The 23991-nt window shown below is 39.6% G+C and overlaps 1 protein-coding gene across 3 annotated transcripts in view; it reads left to right on the top strand.

Annotated features, from left to right (window-relative positions):
- si:ch211-1e14.1 (UPF0606 protein KIAA1549) overlaps positions 1 to 12218 on the top strand; it is a 44114-nt gene extending 31896 nt beyond the window's left edge. The window contains exons 12-21 of one of the 3 annotated variants that reach the window (XM_060878097.1): positions 3482 to 3684; positions 5139 to 5275; positions 6433 to 6641; positions 7686 to 7915; positions 8004 to 8142; positions 8232 to 8546; positions 9456 to 9508; positions 10310 to 10452; positions 10784 to 10908; positions 11054 to 12218. In XM_060878097.1, the coding sequence (XP_060734080.1) occupies positions 3482 to 3684; positions 5139 to 5275; positions 6433 to 6641; positions 7686 to 7915; positions 8004 to 8142; positions 8232 to 8546; positions 9456 to 9508; positions 10310 to 10452; positions 10784 to 10908; positions 11054 to 11293 (1794 nt within the window). In that variant the 3' untranslated portion in view covers positions 11294 to 12218. The remainder of the gene's footprint in view (positions 1 to 3481; positions 3685 to 5138; positions 5276 to 6432; positions 6642 to 7685; positions 7916 to 8003; positions 8143 to 8231; positions 8547 to 9455; positions 9509 to 10309; positions 10453 to 10783; positions 10909 to 11053) is intronic. The other 2 variants (XM_060878099.1, XM_060878098.1) reach the window with 2 other exon arrangements.
- Positions 12219 to 23991: the final 11773 nt, after the last annotated feature.

Consider the following 23991-nt stretch of genomic DNA (forward strand, 5'->3'; position numbering starts at 1 on the left):
GAGAAAAGCCCACACTAATAACATTCACTCAGAGGGAAAAGCATTTTTTGCATTGTTGTCTGTTGCTTTTCTCGAGTTACAGATAGCGATTAATCAGCTACTGGGCTCCGAAGTGTCTCTGCTCTGTCTGCTTGCTGCTTATCTCATCTCAGGGCGACTGATTTGGCCTACTCAGTGCCACTCCAATCTTTCACTCCAAGTTCTTTTTTTGTATATCAGCCTAACAAATGCGATGCAGTGTCTTGTGGTTAGTCCACAGTTTTGCCAGGGTTAGGCAGACATTTGTCCTTGATTGTACAGTTTCATAATATTTTTGTATAAAATGCCACAAAAGCACCTTTTACAGGTATTAAAATTCCTGTGGGGCAAAACTAGAAAAGCAAAGATTTGAATGTAAAATATGTTTATTTAATGATTAAATACTTCAATATATACTAAATGTTGTCGAGCGCAGTCAGTGTTATGACTTCCGGTAGCTTTAATAAATTGGTCAGTACAATAGGCACTCAAGCCAAATGCCAGATTCTGGTCAGCATAGTCAAAGCGTTACTCCACTCTGTTTGGGAGATTATATTGATCTAGACTGTCAATAATATGATTTTATACATATGCTGTTGCATATGCTGTTTGAAGTATGTCTGGAGTTTCTCGTGAAACAACTCCTTCTGTTTTGATTCACTTTTAAGCAGAACAAATCCTAAAAAACTACAATAAAGCTTCTTTTCTTTATCTTTTGAAGCTCTTATAGTAGGTTATTGAATGTAAATAGTAAACTAACCATGCCAAAAGGGTGGAACAATTCCATAATGCAATTTGACGTGATATCGATTCCCAATAAGCATGTTTTTCCCTGGAGTCTGAGGTCGTATCTGAGTTAAAACACTTTGCTTGAGCTGGATTTCTGGTGTCGCAGCTCCTTTAAGGTTCTCTATTCTACCAGACTCATAACATTAGAGCCAGGCGTATATTAAAAGTAGTCTGGTATTTAGGCATAGTAAAACTTAGCTTGCAGAACATCAAGTTGACAAAGTTTGACGTACTTCAAAAGATGGACAAGTTTTATCTATTTTGGTTTGAGTTAATTAAAAAGGAAGTACAGTGAATACATGCATATAGTGATTTTAGTTGTTATATACACACATTACAGCACAGTGATATTCTTCCCATATTGGAGTCCCATATTCCCATATTGTTATGGTCAGAGCATAAAGACATCTATGATACAGCCCCTCTTGGGTAGACAGGGTTAAGTGCTTAGGCCCTTCAATGCAGATTGGAAGTGCTGGGGCTTGAACTCTGGACCTTCTGATCAGCAGCCCAGAGCCTTAACCGTTGAACCACCACTGCTCTGTGTGTCTGTCATTTACCTACAGCCATGTCATTCTTCATCTCACTCTTGACAAATAAACCCTGTAACATTTGTAAATGCACAGCAGCAGTTTTTATATAATTTATTACATTACTATTATACAAAACTCAGACTGCCACGACTTAACCTCATGTACACAGGCATTTCCTAACACTGTGTTTACATTATTGAGAGGCAAGTCTGTAAATTGTATTAGCCTGGCTTCTGACTGGTGTAACAGACAAATTTGTTAACCCTGTCAGGAGTTTGAACCACAACCATGCCAAAGGCTGTGATCTCTGAGAAGGATGGCATACTCCGTCTCCCCTTTCGTTCAGAGTAATACTAGCTAATCAGGGGCATCTGTGTGCACTAGCTAATCGTAGGCATCTGTGGATGATGGCAGAAAGCTCCTTCATCGAATATTTATATATCACATAATCCTTTTCTATGTCTGTATCTCTTGTCACTTTGTCACAATCCACTGCACTGACATCATGCACCCATACAATATGTGAACATGAACAGTTGCTTTGTTGCTTGCAAGTGAATATTAGGTAACAGTCACACAGCTGATAGACTTCATTTTGACCTGGCAAGTCAAAAAGTTTGTCACTTCTTATTCATTATATAAAACCCTACTTAATGTTTTAAGGTTGACATCAGATTGTGTTGGGTCTTTTGTCATTGCCACAAGTTTCTATTTCTTTGCCTTATTACCGCTCAGCTTTTGACCTCCATTTCCATTTTCTTACTACCATTTTTATCTCTTCTTCACCTTATTTTCACTTTCAATCCCCATCCAGTCCACCACTTCAATACAGAAATCCATGCCGTCACTCCAGAGGTTAATGACCCCAGTCAAGAGTAAAAAGCCATTAGTAATAGAGAGTAGCGATGAAGAGGATGAGGAAGAAGAAGAAGAAGAGGAAGAGGAGGAAAATGCAAAAGAAGAGGAGGAGGTAGATAGTATCTGAGGAGTTTTGGTGTTTTTTTTTGTTTTGTTTTTTTTTTAATTTATTCCCCGTAGATAACAGGATGTTGTTGTTTGTCTTCCTGTAGGTATTTTAGTTATCCTGAGTGTCTAGTTCTGAAAAAAACAACAACTTGTGCCTGTTTTTCCCCCAAATTCCACATTAGAAACCTAACTCTACTGTCACAAGCAGAAAGAAACAAGAGACTGTAAGAGAATATGAGGTGGAGGAGGAGGAGGAAGAGGTAAAGGAGGATGAGCCAAAATAAATGAAGGAAAAGGTACAAGAGCTGTAATTCATAAAGCTGTTGCAGTCAGTGCGAGCTGAGTGCCCTGTAGCTGGCAAACCCTTGTCAGAAATTTGATAAGCAGAAATTGGAAAATTACTCAGAACACCAGATGTTTATAAATGCTTCTTTGTTAATCCCTGTTCATTAGAGCATTCTACACGTCCTAGATTCAGTCTCCATCTTCCAGACAGGACACATGTGGAACAGACATTTTTAATTGTATTCAGGCTTGGTCCTATTTATAAACAGCCTTAGTTACACTCAAAATGGAAAAAAACTGTACTCATCCCCAGAGAATTTACAGGTTAGCACATCTTCGTAAAGATAGCTAGTCAGTGACTTTCATTGTCTGAATCCAGCACCATCTATGCATCAGCACCATATATATATAAACAAAAGAATTTCAACTTTTCTTTTGTAAACATTAGACTTTCCCCTTTTGTTATGGATGGGTTTTGTATATTCTGTCTGTCTCTAGAGATAACGTGTTGTTGACATTAAGCTGCATTGCTAAGACCCATGCTTGTTGTGCTCGTCTGGTTCTTTATCCAGCTGCAGATAGGCAAGGTGACAGACCAGCTCACTCTATTCTTTACTGCCTGCCTGTCTGTTCTGCCTCTAGCCAGTACTCATTCTTTACAACACTATTCTGCTTTATTTTTCAGGCTCAGCTTGAGTGTGTAATTCTGCAGTCAGGATTGCCGAATTGCAACAACCACTTAGATCAGATCCTAACCAGATTTTGTCTCAAGCTTTTGTTTCTTTCACTCGGTCTCTTTCACTCCACCTTTACGACTCTGCACTTATCTGGTATTTCCATCCATGCACAATAATTCCTCCCTCCCTCTTTCCCACACTCCCTCACTCCAGCTGCAGACTCCCAGTGTGAAGGGCTTTGACTTTGCCAAGCTGCACCTGGGCCAGCACAGTAAAGATGACCTCAGAGTGATCCAGGAACCGCTACCAGCTCCAGCTAAAGAGCCGAGCGCCAACGAGAACACAGAAGCCTCCACACCCAAATCTAAAGGCTCCTCAACCAAGGCCTCACGTAACAGCCAGCACAGGAGGGGACAGTAAGCTACATCAGACATGCTGTAGTTAGAGAACATGGTCATGTACATCGTTTTCAATGAACTTCTTCATCGGGGACGATCCTCATGTTAAAATAACACGTGTTCATCAATTTTAAGAAAGAGCTTCCGTCAATAGTGAGGTTTCCGTAAATCAATAAAGGTTTTTAAAAGCGTTTTCTATCTTACCCACAGATCAATAGCTCATGTATCAGAGTAATGGCATGAGGCAAGGGACTAGGCCTGTTCACTTACTGCACAGATCATCTGACATTGCAAATCACAGATAACTGACAAACCTTATTCACATCATGTGCCATGATGCGAACAGAAGTAGAATGAAATCAAAATTCTCCGACTGGAACGATTTGACCAAATTAATACATAACAATGACATTTTGCTATATTTTATTTGATGTATTTTCAAATATCAAATGATGTTGCAAATTGTAATGAAATAATGAATCCTAAGCTTCCAGAGTTGCCCAGACAGGCCTAATTGATTACATGTGAATCTGATTGGCACTCAGCAATATCTCGCTATATCTTACTATATCTAACTGATGGAGCTCTGAAGCCGTATGAGAAATCTGTCACTATGTTCACACACCTTTTAAGACATTTGGTCCACATTGTGCTGTATGTCAAATAGACGCAAGCTGACACAATCAGGGCAGTGATTAATGCAGTACTGTTTTATTATGCAAGAAAAGGAACGACAAACGATGAATTACTCTGCAGCGTCTGCTTTTAATAAAGAGAATTTGGAATCATTTTTCACTAAATTAGAAAATTAGGAATCATTAGTCATTTTGTTAGTCAGTGCAGCTACTTGGTCTGTCATAATTACTACATAATTGCTTAATCAGGTTCTAATTAATTGTTAAAATCAACAATCATGTGTCAGTATGAATAAATATATGTAGTTATTTTCTGGATACAGTTCAGTTTGGTGTAGTCATTGTTCTCTAAGATGTTTCCTGATCAAACACAATAATATTAGTGTCATTTTAACACTATTTAGTAATACCTATGACATTAATACTGTTTAATCCTTATTTATTTATGGATTTATTTTTCATAGCTTTTATTGTAAAAAGTATATTTATGGTCCAGCTATTTTTCTTCTTCTTCTTCTTCTTCTTCTTCTTCTTCTTATTCTGTAAATGTAAAACTGAACTCTTATGATCAGTGTTAGTTAATGTCAAAATTGGTACGCTTATATTATACATTTGGCATGAAATCAAATGCAATTATTCGTCACAATTATACGTTTCCCAATTAATCATTTGGCAGAAATTCAGTGATCATGGGTCTAGCAGCCACTTTAATCTAAGCATATAAATTAAGATTATACTCAGTTCACGTTTTGAAGGCATTATGAATCTCTATTAAAGGTTATTCTGTCCGTGCTGTGAATATAAATGAATGCCCTGCTGTGGGTTATGTTTTATAAGGATCTCTCCTTCCGATGGCGATTCTCTGGGAAGCGAGCCATTCAGTGAGAGGGACTCTCCGAAGGCGAACACGAGACAAACCGGACTGTCCAGTGATCCCAAGCAACCTCGTAAGACGGCCCCTATTGGATTAAACGGCAAGATAACTGTTCCACGTCTCATGCTGCTGTAGTGCTATAAAAGAGTAATGATGATATATATGTATATGTGGTTAAATAGGAAGATTTGTGGCTGTATGAAGACACAAAGGGAGGAAAAAGAAAAAAGAGCTTTAAAAAAGAAATATAGTCAGGCATGCGATTGAAGAGACATTATGGGAAATGGGTCTTACTTTTCTTTGGTCTGTATTTAAAGGATGCTTAAAAGGGGAGGATGTTAATCTCTCATGAGTTCTTCCTTGAACCATGTCATGTCGCATGTCTCCATCCCCCAATCCACCCCACCCCACCCCACTTCACTCCCTTTTCCAGTCAGCCAGTGCTAGTTAATCCAGGCTCAGTGTTGAGGAATGAGCTGATCAAGCGCTCCAGCGTCTGCTAATCCCCGAAATCTGACCAAATCAGCCTTAACATGTATTCCTCTTAGTTCTTACACTTGTAGTCATTCTTACACACCTCCAAATCTTTATCAGGAATGAGTTGTGTAATGAAAGTCTGTGGTTTATTTAGTACTTTTTATTAAAATTCTCAAAGACATAACGAGGCAGTCTTTTGTATCTCACTTTTACACTCTTTCATTTGTTGTGGCTCTCAGGGAGAAATAAGATCGGTAAGACAATCTCTGGTGTATTATGTAGAGCTAGTGGAGTTTAAGTCGACCTGTGTGATTTTTTTCCCCTCTTGAAATGCATCTTTTGCTAGTCTTCTTAATAATCAGTTTTATTTCACAAGACTGATCTTTTTTTTTTTTTCTGAAAACATATTTAGGCATGCAGTTGTAGTTATAGAACTAGAAACCTTATTTATTCCTTCTAGAGTGATTTTAGATCATGGACCCTGCAAACTGATATCTCTTTCTCCTAACTGGTCATTCGTCATTATGAATCAACCTTCAGACTATTTACCAGGTTACCAAATGGTTTAATATGAATAAAAGTTTTATTGCACATGAAGTGACAGCAAACACTGCCCCCTTGCTGTACTGGAAAGATAAGACACAAAATAACATACTAAATGGTTTATATTCTAATATCTATACCTCAGTGCTCAAGTAGTATTTCAGAATTATGGAAAATCAGTGTGCACACATAATAAATTTCTGTAACAGCATCAGAATAACGCTTTGCTTTCTGTAGGTCCTCCTCCACTGAGCGGTGCAGACGATCAGGTATCATCAGCCTCCATATTTGAGCATGTGGACCGAATGTCCCGCTCAGCAGACAGTGCCAACAAGCGCTTCTCCAATAAGATCCAGCTGATTGCCATGCAGCCCATGCCAGCTCTGCCCTTACCCTGCCCTACAGTCGACACCAAGACTGCCGACAACACCAAGATGAACAAGGAGGTAGATACCTTAAAATTACACTTCCACCAGTTTGTAACCATCTGTGAAGTGTTTCAGAACTATTTCTTCGTTCTTAAATGATAACATGGGCAACAAACAAGTCTGGGCAAACTTCCCCTAGAATGTATCTAATCAGTCAGGAAACTGTATGTTTAGTGTCTATTATTGAAATAACTTGTACAATAGTACTAACTTGTAATGGATTTCACCAAGAGGTTTTGCATGAATACAATTCTGGAAATCCATCACTCAAACCAAATATATTTGACGTAATGGCACACAGAATCTCTTTGAGCTTTACGGATCTATATAACTTACTGTCATCTGAAAAATAAGCAAAACGTGACTGTTTATCTGAACACTGTACTGTTCCTGGATCAGTTTAAATCAAGACTCTTATCAGAACTAATTTCCACAAATCAATCAAATAAATATAAATCAGAATGACAAGAAATGTAAACCTTAATATATTTTTTACTTTTAATAAAATCAAATTAAATCTATATAAATTATTTTAAAGTATACAAAGTTAGGGCTGTATGTTTATGTGCCGAGGGAAACTTTTTGTAAATAACATCTTTCTTCTGCCAAGCTACCCCTTTTCTGTATGGCAAAAATGTTTTGCCTAGTAAAACTCATAACATTACACAAAACTTGGCCAGAATTGTGAACACTTACAGTTCTCTCTCTCTCTCTCTCTCTCTCTCTCCCTCTTTGTCTCTGTCTCTCTCTCTCTGTCTCTTTATCTCTCTCTATCTGTCTCTCTCTCTCTCTCTGTCTCTCTCTCTGTGTCTCTCTCTCTGTCTCTCTCTGTCTCTCTCTCTGTCTCTCTCTCTTTGTCTCTCTCTCTGTCTCTCTTTCTTTGTCTCTCTCTCTCTCTCTGTCTCTCTCTCTGTGTCTCTCTCTCTATGTCTCTCTCTCCCTCTTTGTCTCTGTCTCTCTCTCTATCTGTCTCTCTCTCTCTCTGTCTCTCTCTCTCTCTCTCACTCTCCCTCTCTCTCTCTTGCTCTCGCTCGCTGTTTCCTGGATTTATTCCCTACACAGATCCAGGTTGCTCTAAGGCAAAAGTCTGAGATTGAGCACCATCGCAATAAGATCCGTCTCAGGGCTAAGAGGAAGGGCCACTATGACTTCCCTGCCATGGATGATCTCATGGACAGCCTGGGGGATGCCAAAGAGCAGGACCGCATCTACCAGAAGGCTCAAATGCAGATTGATAAGATCCTGGACCCGGATAGCCGTGTATCTCCGCTCTACACTGAGCCCAAGAAAAGGTTTGGAAGAGGAAGGATGTGTTTTATTTGTTTATCTTCATTCAATACAACTTGACTCATTCGGTGTAACTGTGTGTGTCTGTGGCAGAGAAAAGCGTTCTCCTAAGCAGAGAAAGAAGCAGCAGATGAACGGAGATCTGGCGGACGCAGACAGAGACAGACTTATCACCAATGAGAGTGACGGCACATACAAGAAATACCCAGGAGTCAACAATGTAGCATATGTGGTATGAGCACTGGTTAATGATGCTGACAGTCATATAACTCATTAATTCTGAATTCACTTATTCACTTTTTTTTTTCATTTCCTTTGCAGTCGGATCCTGATCAGGGCCCTGAAGCACAAAGTCCATCCCCGACTGATGACGTCTTTCTGAGCTCAATGTCACCCCCAGGAGCACCTCCACCCTACCTGCCACCTCAGCCCTCTATAGAGGAGGCCCGGCAGCAAATGCACTCGCTGCTTGATGATGCTTTTGCCCTGGTGTCCCCCACTTCACAGGCTTCCAATGCGGGCATCACGCTTCCTGGGCTGGGGGTCAGGAGTGAACACACAGCTCTTTCTAGCCCTCCATCACGTGGCCCACGACCCTGCGGGCCTACGTATCCTGTGCTCAGCCCCTTCTCCGGTGTAAGATATCATTTTTGCTGTGAAAAACGAAATGAGCAAAAAAAAGATATTCTGTTTTTTGTTTTTTTTTGTTTTTTTTATTTTGGTCAAGATTAAAACAGCAGTCAATACTGAGCAGTGTAACTTTAGTTATGTGAGCAAAATCTTTTAACGTTGATGCTTACCTCTCAAAGCAACAATTAAAGGGTAAGTGTGATTTAATCAGTTGTTATGTGTGTAAAGCCAATATTGTTAGAAACAAATATAAAAGTACAGAAGGGTTACTTTACATTTCCTGTCTTCATTTGCTGTCACTTGAGAAACTTGAAATTGAGGGCGTGTTTTCTGTGGCTTTTACTGGATGGCTGAGGGGAAATTACAAGTTGGATTATTATTCCTTTGGCTTCAGTCTGATTTTAGTCTGAAACTGCAGTAAATAATAGTAGTAATAAATTAGCCTCTGAAGTGAAAGGAGTGCTAACAGTGCTTTTATTTGAATTCGGTTAACGCTTGATCTTTATCACGTCCTGTTTTTTAACAGCTCTTTGCAAGTCGAGTGTAAATGACTAAAGCTGAGTAACTGCAGGCAAACGAGGTCACGTGATCAGAATGGCTCCTTCACACCACCCTTTATTTAGTATATAAAAACAAAATGTTCACGCCATACATGTGGGATGATTTACTGTTAGTATTTCCAAACCCAACAGATTGCCGCTAATCTAGAGCACAAACCCACCAGGAGTCGATTAGTCTAGCCAGTGTGAAGGGAAATGGCAGAAATCTTAGGTGGAGCAGCCAAGACCACTTCCTGTTGATCTCCTTCTCTTTAAATGTTATTTTGCAACCAATCACATCTCACTTCTTGCTATAAGTGGATAAAAGTTTGTATATTTAAAATGTCTAATTGTGTAAATGTGTCTTTATTTTCAGAGATATTCTGATTTAGGCCTGTCACCTACAACAGTACAAGGCTTAATGCACAGGTGAGCTAGACCATTAAACACTGTGTGTATCTGTGTAGGTTTTATGTTGAAATGGAAAGCTGGCATGAAAAGGAATATATGTTAACTGTTTGGATCAGTTGTAACATTTTAAATCCCAAAATGAGCAATATTCAGTTCTGGCTCTGAGGTTCTATGATGAAACATTATTATTTTATGAGCACCTCCTTTGTGAAATTAAGTTCCTGCAGATAAAAGCTATTTGTTTTGGCTTGGCATTTTATTATGTAGGGCACTATAGGCGAGGGAACACGGAGAGACAGCAGAGAGACAAGAACGTAAATGGCAGCAGGTTTATTATAGTTAAAGCTAGTCATCAGACTTAAGCAGCAGTGGTAGGGTCGGGTTCTGGAGGGAGAACTGAGGCTCTCCAGGCCCAGGAGAGAGTTGGAGGCAGGGGTGGTACAGGAGCGGTCCCTTTAATTGTGGCTAAATAACTGCATGATTTAGAAGATGATTCTCTCCACAGTCAAGTCTCTTATAGTGCTACTCACACTTCACATGGCACATAAGAAGTCAGTGTTAGTGTTAAGCAATAATATAGCAAGTCATATATTTTTTTTTACCCCAGGATTTGATCAACTTCAGTTCTTAAGCACTACAACACTGCAGAGCTTAATAGTCATAACATAATATACTTATTTGTCCACCGCATTAAACTACTACTAAGAGCTTTCTGAGTTGACACCTGTGTGCCAGAATTGAGCGCTCTATCATATGTTATACATCCACATCATTCACAGACATTCTGCACTCACTGATGCTTACATATGACCGTTGCAGGCCGGGTTTGGGATGTGTTTACCCTCAAGGGGAAGGAGTTGGTGGAGAGCAACTGCAGTCGGAGGGGCTCTACAACAGCAGAGGGGGCTATATTGATGAGCCGCCCTCTTCTGCCAGGCCTCGGCCAGTAGGGGGCACAACAGGTACATGCAACTCATAGAACGTAGGAACTGGAAGGTATGACATGTTTGGAAATGAAACCCAAGAAATGGTTTATCTTTGTTCTTAATAATCTGTTCCCAAAAATTCATAAGGGTCAAGTGTCTGATCACAGTTAAAACATTCCATCATCATTTCATTAGCACTTGGTACAAGATTCAAGATTTTATTTGTGAAGTACATATTTAAATCACACACAGTTAATGAGCCTTGAGGCCAGTCAGATGAGAATATCTTACAATTTTGTTATACTGGTACTGTCTTGTACAAAGGGGTGGTGTGTGTGTGTGTGTGTGTGTGTGTGTGTGCGTGTAGGTGCTCAGCTACACCCCATGACACAGGTGAGTTTGTCAGGTCGTGTGAACGAGGGCAGGCAACCTGGTGCCTTAAACTGGGGGCCTTATCATGAAGAGGACTTCAGACCTGTGAACAGAGATCCTGTAAGTGTGACCTTTCCATTCTGTGTTCACTTTCTCTTTTTCTTTTTGCTCTCTCTGCTTATTCGTTCTCTCTGGAAAGCTGCTCTCCTGCTGACTTTTTCCTTTTCCGCTCTTTCCTCGCTGTCTTTTTGCTTCCATTGTCTAGGTTCTCAACTCTTTCGACTACCCCCTCGTCTCTGTGTTCCAGACCCCCAGGAGCGGAATGAGAGAACCGTCTGCCCCCCCTGCCCACCTGGACTCAATGGGCCTGGGTTTCTCTCCGTCTGCTCCTCCAGAGGAGTCTATTCCTCCCAGCCATTCCTCTGCCTCGCTCATCAAAGCCATCCGCGAGGAGTTGATGCGCCTTTCCCAGACCCAAGCAGCCCCCGCAGGCTACCACAGCTGAGAGCTGCTTCCTCTTGACACTCGGCCAGCAATACTGCACTGTACTTCCTATGGAAGTGGTTTTTGAGTAGGAAGCCCAAAGAAGAAGTGTGCTAGAAAATGAGGAACTTGTCTCTGACATGACTACTACACTGGCAGCCAAAGTTTTACCTGATGTCAGTGCTAAGTATTATATCTGAGTGAAAGGCCATCACTTAGACCCTTTAATATCCACCTTGTGACCCCTTTTTAGCACGGATGAACAAACATGCACTGTATATCGATTGTTAAACAACACTGTCTTTGATTCAGTACTGGTACTTTTTTTAGTAGTTGTTTAATTGGTTTTTACACTGAAAGCGTTTACCTTACTTAACTGAGGTGTCATGGCAGCCCAGAATTCGTGGTAGCAATTAACTGTTGTACTGTTTTTTTGGCGATGCCTGGGATACGACAGCCAAAACCTCACCACCACCACACATTCCTTAAGACTTTTGCTCTCAGAACTGGTGGAGTACTGTGTATTTTCTTCACTACCTTTGCATTATAATGCAAATACTCTTTCACAGTCTTTCACAAAGCATTTGATTGAGTGAAAAGCATATGGTTTGCGCTTTGTTATTTTTAACCAGCAGCTGTTGCTTTGCTGTGCACTATTTTTTCTAGATTTGCAATAGTTTTTTTCTTCTTATAAGCTTCTGCTTTTCTCCATCCTGCTGTGGTGCTACTGTGTTTTTTTTTTTTTTGTTGTTTTTTTTTTTAATTCAGTTTTGTTTTTTGTCCTATAAACCACACATAACCATTAAAAAGAGCTCCTTGCCCATTCCAAAATCTCAGCATATATGCATGGACTTCTGAATGCTTAAACCCCACATAACAGTCCCTTCAGGATTTTGTGAACAAAATGGTGTAAATTCCACAGTATGCAAAGGAGCTTGCAATTTTTTGTAATTATTACAGGTTTTCTGCAGATTCGCTCCGAGACGTGCCGCATGACGTCATCAGAACACACGTTCAGCCAAATCCCTATTGGATTCACCTGCTCCAAACATGAGTACAGTTATCAGAGAAAATTACATATCTGTTTTCATTGGTAGGAGTTTAAAAGCAGAATCCTGTGATTTCAATTTCAGCAATTCAAGTAGTTTTCATGCACAAAAAAAAGCCACAGAAAAATCAAGCATTTTAGCTGCAACAATCACAAGAAAACTAAGTGAAATCCTGGAGGGACTGTACAGTTACAGTATTGTCTAGATAGTCAGTCTTTGCAGAGTATAAGATCTGCCATTGCTTAGCTGTACAGCCTTTATTTCACATGGTTCTACCATGCATATTATAGTCTCATTTTTCCATTTTCACTACAATAGTTCTACTAATATCTTGTCAAGTTTGCAAAACGTTACAGGCATGATGTCAAAAATTACGTCCAGCTTTTATCCGCATTATCTATGCCGTATTATTCAGCAGCATAAATACATCAGTAGATCTGATCTAAAATCACCATGAGGCCTGATACTGATTGCAAAGAAAAGATTGCTTGCCTTGAAAACTGTGTTTTTGTCTTGGCAGTATTGCAAATGCTCAAATGATGAGCCATGAAACTCTACACATAGTAGCAAATGGACAAGAACGTCAGGCCACACAGGCCTCTGTAACAGCATCAGTGCACCTTCGCTTGATTGTACAAGACTCTGGAGAGATTAACACCAATCTTTCAGAAGATATTTGCTCAGTGGTGTTTTGGTGATGGTGTTGATCGCTGTCAGACACATAACGCCCATAGATGTTGGGAAATCTTGAGGTCTGGAGACTTGACCATACGATACGATTTGCATCTTTTTCATCCTCATCAGTCCGTTCAGTAAGCCCTTGTGGATGGGGCGAGGGCGGAGTCATCCTGGAAGAGACCACTCCCAACAGGTGATCAGGTAGAAGAACTGATTTCAGTGACTCTGTCTTTTAAGGGGACAAGTAGACCCTTTCCACAGCAGCAAAAAATAAATGCCCCCAAAAGCATAGCAGAACTACAGGGTTTTCTTTCCCTTTAATTCGTCCTCATATTTGTATGTCACATAAGAGGATGTAAGAGGAGAAACATGATACAGTACTTCTTATAATTTCTTATTTGGTGTTATTTAAGATCTTAATTCACAACAATACACACTATAACATTTACAATTATTCCTGGTAATTCTTTTTTGCTCTGATGTTTACGTGACTTTTTTTTTTTTACTCAACCAACAACTCAGAGCAAGAAAATGCTGAATCATGCTCACAGTTTTCACTTAGTGCTTTATTAATAGCTGAATAGTATTTTATAAAATAAGACACCTCCTGGAAGTCATGGTCAATCAACATTGATTCCAAGTAGAACAAAATGGAAACGTCACTTTTGAGGACCAAAGTATTTCCACACTTTAGTTCTGATTAGTGTTACTGTTTTGTGTTTTTTTCACAGATGCAGCTCTTGAAACTTTCTACTGACGTTTTGCAAAACTAGCCGTATATTCCACTACAGTATATTTACTTTATATATTGATATTTTTTTTCCCCATCATGCCGTCATTGATAAACTGACTGTACAATTCACCTTCTGTTGTATTTGAAACACATGTATTAGTTGAGTACCTTATTCAGCAGTGTTAAGTCTGAGATCAGTTCTTTCTGTGGTACTAACCATCAAATCTTATTTGAATCTGTTTTGTGCTTGAACGAAAAAGAAAACATAAGAAGAGTACAAATCCTGTGTTAAAGTGGCGCTATTTAAGTACTGTTTTGAATGGTCAGTTTATGAAAAAAAGTTTTGTTTCTGAATTGTTTTATTTGTTGGTTTTCTGCCTTGTATTTTTGTTGAATTGTTTGTTTCAATGGAATTCCCTTTTCATCTGTAATTAAGTTTCCTTATTTAAATAAAATTGAATTTTGTTCATTTAAATGTGTTGATTTGAGAGTTTTATTAGAGTTGCTTGACTAAACTCTGTTCCAGATACTGTAATAAGCATCGTTTGGAAGTAACTAGCTTATAACTAGCTTAATATTTTAGTGTCTTGGTATACAATATAACTTTTCCAGTAACATGCTTCTTTTTCACCGCTCTCATGCTACGTCATGCCATTTCCTTATTTTCACATAATCAGTTCAACCGTTGACTGGAAGCTCAGTGGTTGAGCATTGTGTGAATCAGATAAACATAAGTCAATTTTGAAAAAGGGGGGGCACGGTGGCTTAGTGGTTAGCACGTTCGCCTCACACCTCCAGGGTTGGGGGTTCGATTCACGCCTCCGCCTTGTGTGTGTGGAGTTTGCATGTTCTCCCCGTGCCTCGGGGGTTTCCTCCGGGTACTCCGGTTTCCTGGAAAATTGTCTGTAGTGTGTGATTGTGTGAGTGAATGAGAGTGTGTGTTTGTGTGTGCCCTGCGATGGGTTGGCACTCCGTCCAGGGTGTATCCTGCCTTGATGCCCAATGACGCCCGAGATAGGCACAGGCTCCCTGTGACCCGAGGTAGTTCGGATAAGCGTTAGAAAATGAGTGAGTGAGTGAGAATTTGAAATAGGCATCTGGAAAATGCCATAAATTTCGTTTTTTATATGTCATGTGTACATCCATCACATGATTGTTAGTAGCCTGGGCTTGGGCACAAGGATACCCTGGACCAGCTGCCAACCAATCACAGGGCACACACACACATTATGAACAATTTAGAGATTCCAATCAGCCTACAACATGTCATTGGACTGGGGAGGAAACCAGTCAACCCAGAGGCTGAGATATAAATGTGCTGAGATACTGTGCCCCCTGCAGTGAAGCAGGAATGATCAAAATAGATAACTGCATGTGACATTGCATAACACATTGATCCGTTACTGAAAATAGCTAGCATGAGCAAATATGAAATAAGCATTCTATTTAATTCCATAAATATTCCCTTTAATAATTCTCGCTAAATAAATTTTTGGAACAAACTGAATCCAAAGACCTACATGGAGCTCTTTTGGGATCTGTTTATTTTTTCACATGATTGCTCTTTTTAATTTTATTATGAGGGGTTACATATAGAAAAGCAAACTTTCTATTATAGCATATATTTTGTGTGTTGCTGCACAAAATTGTAGTGCTTTAGCGTAGTTAGCAACTTTGTCTTAGTAATGTGTAGTGTAACTAAGGAGGTTTGGCTGTTTATATACAGTATCTCACAGAAGTGAATACACCCCTCACATTTTTTGTAAATATTTTATATCTTTTCATCTGACAACACTGAAGAAATGACACTGTGCTACAATGTAAAGTAGTGTGTGTTCAGCTTGTATAACAGTGTAAATTTGTTGTCCCCTCAAAATAACTAAACACACAGGAGCCTGTCTAAACCGCTGGCCACAAAAGTGAGTACACCCCTAAGTGAAAATGTCCAAATTGGGCCCAATTGGCTGTTTTCTCTCCCCAGTGTCATGAGTCGTTAGTGTTACAAGATCTCAGGTGTGAATGGGGAGCAGATGTGTTAAATTTGGTGTTATCGCTCTCACTCTCTCATACTGGTCACTGGAAGTTCAACATGGCACCTCATGGCAAAGAACTCTCTGAGGATCTGAAAAAAAAGAATTGTTGCTCTATATACAGTAAATATGACGTAGGCTATAAGAAGATTGCCATGGCCCTGAAACTGAGCTGCAGCACAGTGGCCAAGATAAGACAGTGGTTTAACAGCACAGTTTCCACTCAGAACAGGCCTCGCCATGGTCGACCAAAGAAGTTGAGCCTGTCAGTGCTCAGGCCATACGCCGCACACTGCATCAAATTGGTCTGCATGGCTGTCGTCCCAGAAGGAAGCCTCTTCTAAAGATGATGCACAAGAAAGCCAGCAAATCGTTTGCTGAAGACAAGCAAAGGACATGGATTACTGGAACCATGTCCTGTGGCCTGATGAGACCAAGATAAACTTATTTGGTTCAGATGGTGTCAAGCTTGTGTGGCAGCAACCAGGTAAGGAGTACAAAGACAAGTGTGTCTTGCCTACAGTCAAGCATGGTGGTGGGAGTGTCATGGTCTGGGGCTGCATGAGTGCTACCGGCACTGGGGAGCTACAGTTCATTAAGGGAAGCATGAATGCCAACATGTACTATGACATACTGAAGCAGAGCATGATCCCCTACCTTCAGAGACTGGGCCGCAGGGCAGTATTCCAACATGATAACAACCCCAAACACACCTCCAAGACGAACACTGCCTTGCTAAAGAAGCTGAGGGTAAAGGTGATGGACTGGCCAAGCATGACTCCAGACCTAAACCCTATTGAGCATCTGTGGGGCATCTTCAAAAGGAAGGTGGTGGAGTGCAAGGTTTCTAACATCCACCAGCTTGGTGATGTCATCATGGAGACGTGGAAGAGGACTCCAGTGGCAACCTGTGATGCTCTGGTGAACTCCATGCCCAAGAGGGTTAAGACAGTACTGGAAAATAATTGTGGCCACACAAAATATTGACACTTTGGACCCAATTTGGGCCTTCAGTTAGGGGTGTACTCATTTTTGTGGTCAGCGGTTTAGACATTAATGGCTGTGTGTTGTTATTTTGAGGGGACAGCAAATTTACACTGTTATACAAGCTGAACACTCACTACTTTATATTGTAGCAAAGTGTCATTTCTTCAGTGTTGTCACATGAAAAGATATAATAAAATATTCACAAAAATGTGAGGGGTGTACTTACTTCTGTGAGATACTGTATTTTAAACTGTGCTAGCAATATGTTGATCCGTTTGCTAATCCTACTAATGTTCCACATGAGAGTGCTCTTCACATCCATGATCCAGTAGAGTACATTCACAAATAGCAGCTCATGTTTCTGTTGTGTGCATACATTGAGTCCATGTATTCTCGCTTGAGTTGAAACCGAAGTCCTGTTTACATCGCCAGACAAAAGAGTTCATCAATGTTTCATTAGCTCTCTACTGTCTAATTTGTACATTGTGTAGTGATGAATAAATACTAACTTAAATTGAACAAACACTAGAAAAAGTGTTTCCTGATCTGTGATTGTTATGGTTATAAATCCATATTTCAGACAAAATCTGAAACTGATGATTTAACTCCATGCTCTATAAAAAATATCAACATACTGATACAGCCTATTATCCCTAACCATATAAAGTAAGCAGGAGCTGCGTTGAATTAGCAGGACACTATTAACACTCTCACTATCTACCGTCATGAATATTTCACTCTCAGTAACTCAAGATCACTTGACCCTGTTTTATTTTTCAGCTTAGCGCTTTTGTCTTTATAGTTTGCCACACAATGACTCTGATAAGACCATGCCACTATCTTTCTGCCTAGCATGGCTAAACTTTACATGGGGGGCTATCACTTACTGTTGCTCAGAAACCTGACACCTCACCAACCCTACAGTCACTGAGCTGCACCAATGGAGGGATAATACAGCCCAGTCTTGGCAAGGGGACTACCTGTTCATGTAACTGGATGCTACACGGATCACTCTCAAGGTGCAAGCTGCTTCCAATCCAGCTCACAGACAGCAACGCTGGAAGTAAGATGCTAGAAATAAAAAGTAGCAAAGCAGTTTTGTCCACAATTTATGCCATTTGTTTATTTTAAACCTTTACCAGCCATGCAGATGAGGTCTGTTTCCACTCACACAAAGGTGCTAAAGTGTGAAACCCAACCAGGAGTCATAATGGAGTTGGATCTTCAAGAAATCCAATGAAGCAAGAGGATTATAAGACCTAGTTCACCTCGGGCATTTGGAATTCTCCTTATCAGCATCAAGAGTCAGCCTGAAGCTGTGAAGCCTTTGCAATATTTGCTAAAATTTGGCATCTTGGCATTTTGATATTTTATCAGGATCCTCCACTGAACAAACAGGTTCCTCAAGAGAGAACCCTAGTGAGACGACCCTACTGAATTTACACCTGTGGATTTTAAAGAATGAACTGAATTCATTATCAAGCTCTTTCTTGTTTTAATGATCTTTTCTCCATCCTTCATCCCACTTTTTAGAAAACACATGGATTTAATTGACATTTTTACATTCTAGATAAGCTGTCATCCAGTGCTGTGATGCACGGGCTTCCCTGCTCCTCACTCCAGTACTGTTTTGGAGCTCCTGCAGATGTTTCACCAGAGCCTGCTTCCCACCTGAGCTCTGAACCGTGCAGTACTCAGCCAAATGCCAGCACCAGTCCAGCCATTCTCACCCAGCCTCAGGCAGCCAATCTCACAGAACCCCAGCACCAGTCTGCAGTCAGCTGCATCTCACAACACACCAAAACTAATGGAATTCGAGCCAAAGAGCCAGCATCAGTTCAACGGGATGTCTTGCACTCCTCCCCCAGTTCAGATGGAATCCCAGATGAAGAAATGCCTCAAGAGGAAAGTCCAGTTCAGAATCCAAAGTATACCTATATACCACGACCATCCATCATCAGATCACCACAGGTAAGATTCACTGAAACCAAGACCACCACACATTCCTGGTTTCATCTAATTTTCATCATTGTTGAACCCTCAAGCTAAAGTTGTTTAGCTCTGGCTATATTTGACTAAGCTGTGATTCCTATCTTTTATCTAGCACAGGGGGTGTTTTGGTTAAATGGTGATAAAAGTCGTAAAAGATTTATTCTTGAACCACTTTAACTTCTAATGCCTTGATTAATTTTTGAGCATGGGTATCTGGTGGAGCATAACATATAAAAATAAAATACAAAATAATAAAATGTAATGGATCAAGTGCTATTGTATAAGATGATGAATGAAAAAAAGGGGGCACAGTGGCTTAGTGGTTAGCACGTTCGCCTCACACCTCCAGGGTTGGGGGTTCGATTCCCGCCTCCGCCTTGTGTGTGTGGAGTTTGCATGTTCTAACCCGGTCCAAAGACATGCATGGTAGGTTGACTGGCATCTCTGGAAAATTGTAGTGTGTGATTGCATGAGTGAACGAGAGTGTGTGTGTGTGTGCCCTGCGATGGGTTGGCACTCCGTCCAGGGTGTATCCTGCCTTGATGCCCGATGACACCTGAGATAGGCACAGGCTCCCTGTGACCCGAGGTAGTTCGGATAAGCATTAGAAAATGAATGAAAAAGGTGGAAGCCGTAATCTTAGAATAAATCAAATTTCCCATGATTAATTGATGTCTTCATTAAAATTAAGATTATTCATACACCAGTGTATTGTGTACTAGACTCCTATAAGACTCCAATTTACTTCTTCAGTCCACATATTTCTATCCCAGGTTTATCGGCAAATGCTTGTGTTTAAAGCCAATGGTGATGCAAACTAGAAAATTGACTTAACACTAAACTTGTTATCCCAAAGTTTTTGATGTTTCTGTTAATGCACCACTATGTAAAAGTGAAATACACTGATGTGTACTGCTTTTGGAAAAACACTTGTAATTTGAAAGTTATGGATGAACCCCCTGTATGTCCACTGGAAATCAAATGTGAAGGTTATACACTAAAGAGGATTAAAAAAGAGGGCTATCATTTTTATAGAATCGTTCATTCTCTTGTGTTCCCATTAGATCAATCCGTGACTATAGCCCCAATAGTGCAGCCATTCAAAAAACATTAAAATAAAGAAAGACATTTTGTTGTCCAGTGTGATGGATATATTTTTTACTGAACTTGGATGAAAGCTGTAATAAATTATGTCTAAGAGTATATGCTGGTGTAAAAGGTTATAATCGCCACAAGGGTGTAAGTCTGCCTGGAGAAAAGAAGCATGCAAGAGACTAAAATTGCTCTTCTTTTAACATTGCTTGAACTTTAAGGGTAATATTTGGGTCATCAAATATAGAGAAAAAATTTAGCATGCTAAAATAATGTTTTTCACTTATGTTTTACAGAATGGGATAGGGAGGATATTCCATCCTTTTTATTTGCGCTCCATTTTTTTAGCAAACGGAAACCCTGGGTTTGGAAGGGAATCCCTTCCATCTTCATTTCTCTTTCCACAGACCTTTGGAATGGCCTTCCACACTTAGAGGCATGTTATTATTCTCATGTTATTTGTGATTCTGGTAAAAGACTACACTTTTCGAAGAATGAAAATGTTATCCCTCGTTCCACTTAGCTCCAACATCTGTGTCTCAGAGGAGCGATTGCTTGGATCAATGATTTTTACAGCAGTGAAGTGGATGTCAGCACTGAAACTGTTCATTTGTACAAATGGATCATTTTACTGTTTGATCCTCTCATATCTACTCAGTAATCTTTGGAAATATCCAGTATAATCATTGGCTGTACTATTTAAACCACAAAGGTGAAGGGTGTGTGTGTGTGTGTGTGTGTGTGTGTGTGTGGAACATCTGACAGATTGACATACTGTGTTATTTCCTTGCCAGGAACAGGAGTGTCCTCTCCAGGAAGTGCAGTCAGACTGCACAGATTGTATAGAGACAGAGGATGGACCTTTATCAGGTACAAAAGATATGCATAACTCTCCACACACACACACACACACACACACACACACACACACACACACACACACACACACACGTATCCTCAATAACTGGAGAAAATTCCATGGCCAGAGGCTGTACAGTTATCAAGAAAAAAAAAACATAGGTTTCCTCTCTTCCTTTTCCTCTATGGTGTGGAAAATACACACACACACACACACACACACACACACAGACACACACACACACAAAGGGGAAAAAAGAGCAGGAGTCATGTACTGTCAGTGGAAAATATAAACTCATACAGTCAGAAAGTTGGTTATAAGGAGGATAATGGTGGATATTACATATCTAATTGCCATTTATGTCCTTAAGTTGTCCGGTCCTGATAAACAAGAGGAAACTTTAAGATTATAGCTCTTTAGTAACACGGTGTACTACTCGCTATCACTCTGTCTCTTTTGTAATCTTTCTCGGCCCTGCTAGACCTCAGGCATGTATTACTTTCATTAGGTACATGTTTTGGAACATTTTCCAGTTCAGTGGAAAGCCCTGAGAGATAAAGCATGGAGCATGTGACTGTGTGTTAAACCAAATCTGCTCTGCAACACTGTCGATCAGTCAGCACATCAGTCAATAATGCAGATGCTCTTTGTAACAAGCATGGCTTTGTGTTTGTGATTTTGCATTTGAATAAACTGCAGGATTAGGGCCTACACACATACACACATTTTGTTTTATTATCCAGGTGTGAATAACGCAGCTAATCTTTTAGTTTTTGTTTTGTTTTGTTTTTTATAAAGCTGCATTTATTATATTTTTATTGCAGGCAGAACAGAACTGTGTATAATGAATAACATATAAAATTAATTATTGAACAATATTCCTTTTTTGATTTTTCAATTTTCTTGCCCTCACCCATCCCAAACTTACATAGTAAATTACATAAATAAATAAATGAAGCTGCAATTTTTTAAAAGTAGTTGTCATTGTGGGATCTGCCAAATGTCAAAACTGTCAAAACTGATATTCCTATCCTTGTGGGGACTTTTGATATAAAAGCCATGACCGCACATTTCACTAAGTTTTAGCACTGACCTTGTATACAGTTCTGCTACATGGTTGAGTATTTTGAAATGAACTGCTCTTACACTTGCATTATAACAAGTGTTTCCCGTTCTTTCGTCAGAAAAAGGATGTAGTAATCGCACATACTGTATGCTAGGTGTGGTAATCACACGTATGCTACAGCGGAAGGACATAAAGTTAAGGTTCAAAAACACTTACACACAATATGCACAAGTCTGCAAAGATGAATATCTGTTTGGCAAACCGTGTCTTCATGGAGCTCGATGTGCACACGGGCATTGACATGATGATACATGTTTTTTCTGCCTCTCTGTTCCAATAATGGGAAGTTTAAAAGCTACAGCCTACAAAGAAATTTGTTTTAAATAAACTGTGTGCTTCAGCCTTTAGCGGTTTGGGGAAGACACGCTTATCAGGTGTCCACATACTTTTTGGACATATAGTGTATCTAAAACATTTATGTTTAATGAATTGTTTCATCTAATACTGTAATTCTCTGCTATATTGGGGACGGCAATTTTCACCGAAAGAAATGTGGGTGTATTCTGCAACAAGCAAAATTCCTTGAACTTTGATCTTGAACACATTGTTCTCTTAACCTGATCTGACGATGGATGTGTTTGACATCCGGCAGAGTTACAACAGATATGACAAGAGAAATGAAGAAAGATTGTGAATGGACTTGTAGCCATTTAGACCATATTGTCTGTTCATTCTGTATAATATTATTCTGAATTAATATCTATCTATCTATCTATCTATCTATCTATCTATCTATCTATCTATCTATCTATCTATCTATCTATCTATGCTTTTCATAATGTCTTTCTGTCATTTTAGACAAACAGAGAACGTTACAGAAAGATATTGTTTGCCTGCATTTAAATTGGATGAAGTAAAAAAAAAAATAAAAAAAAAGGTCAAAGATTTTTTTTGGTTTGCTTTGTTTTGAAAGTAGGTCATTAAATCAATGAGGATGAAGAGAACTTCTGCAATCATCTAGTTTGTGGAATTGAGTGGAGTAGTGAGCAGCTGATCTGATTATTGTCCAAAGCCACTTCCCCAGATACACAGTGACCACTGGCCTTGTGACTGGCTGCTCTGTAACCAATTAGAGAGTCCAGGTCTGTGGTCTAATCCCATGTAATTTACATGTATTAACTGAGCATTTACTGATTGCATTTAAAGAAATCTTGCTGCACAAAATGTTCTTCTTGTATTATTTAGTGATGTGATATTAAATGTGAAAGCTACAATCTATTGTAGTTCTAGACCCTTGACTGCTCACTGTTTTGGGTCGTCACAGAGGATCATCGGACCTGCATAGGTTTTACCCCAGATATAACCCTCACATTATATCAGGACGGTGATTAATTTTATGTTATGCTTTACCAGCTTTATGCCATATTTCCTCCAAATACCAGACACAAAAAAGGGGAAAGTTGTAACCTTTACATTCAAACCAAGAAGTGCCAAACTTTTTTGTGTTTTTTTTATACTGTGATTTTATATTTTTCTCATATTATTCATTATTATATTAGTCTTTTAGTTTTTCCTCCACTGGAATTTTAGGGAAAGAAGGATGGGTTTATAATCCACACTGTTTCATACTGATGCACTTATGACTGTTCTGTATGCGATTTCTTGATTTCTGAAGAAAAAAAAAACAGCTCAAATGGACATTATTCAGTCTGCAGTGGGCTATAAAGAAATCAACCCCATTGTCAACACTGGTTAATCAAATTGCACAAAAGAAAACAGACTTGTAAGAAACTACTTTTTTGCTTTGAATGTAATGTTTATAACTTTCCTCTTTAACATGTTTGATATTTTAGATTAAGCTAGTAGAGCATTGCCACTGTTGAGGTCGGTTCCACAAAACTAATCCACTGGGTTCTTATCCCTGCCTCGTTTGCCCTTGCTGCCCCGGGTGTTAAGGCTAAAGCAGTGAATTTGAGTGGATATTGTGTATGTGAGTGCAGAAATCCTGTTAGCCCTGAAGGTCAGGCTGATTCAGCATATTAATTGTGTTTAGTGGTCATTTGGTCAGTCAGCTCACCATTGTTCTGTGCTCATCAGCTGTTATTTTCTGCGTCACATATGATGCACTCACTGTATGTTTACTGGCTATTATGGTAACACCAGAGAAAAAGCATCTCTAGGAATGTTTGACACTTGTACCATGATTTCCTGTATTTTTCCTGGTTTTTTTCATA

This window comes from Tachysurus vachellii, chromosome 9 (assembly GCF_030014155.1).
Source record: "Tachysurus vachellii isolate PV-2020 chromosome 9, HZAU_Pvac_v1, whole genome shotgun sequence".
Classification (NCBI taxonomy): domain Eukaryota; kingdom Metazoa; phylum Chordata; class Actinopteri; order Siluriformes; family Bagridae; genus Tachysurus; species Tachysurus vachellii.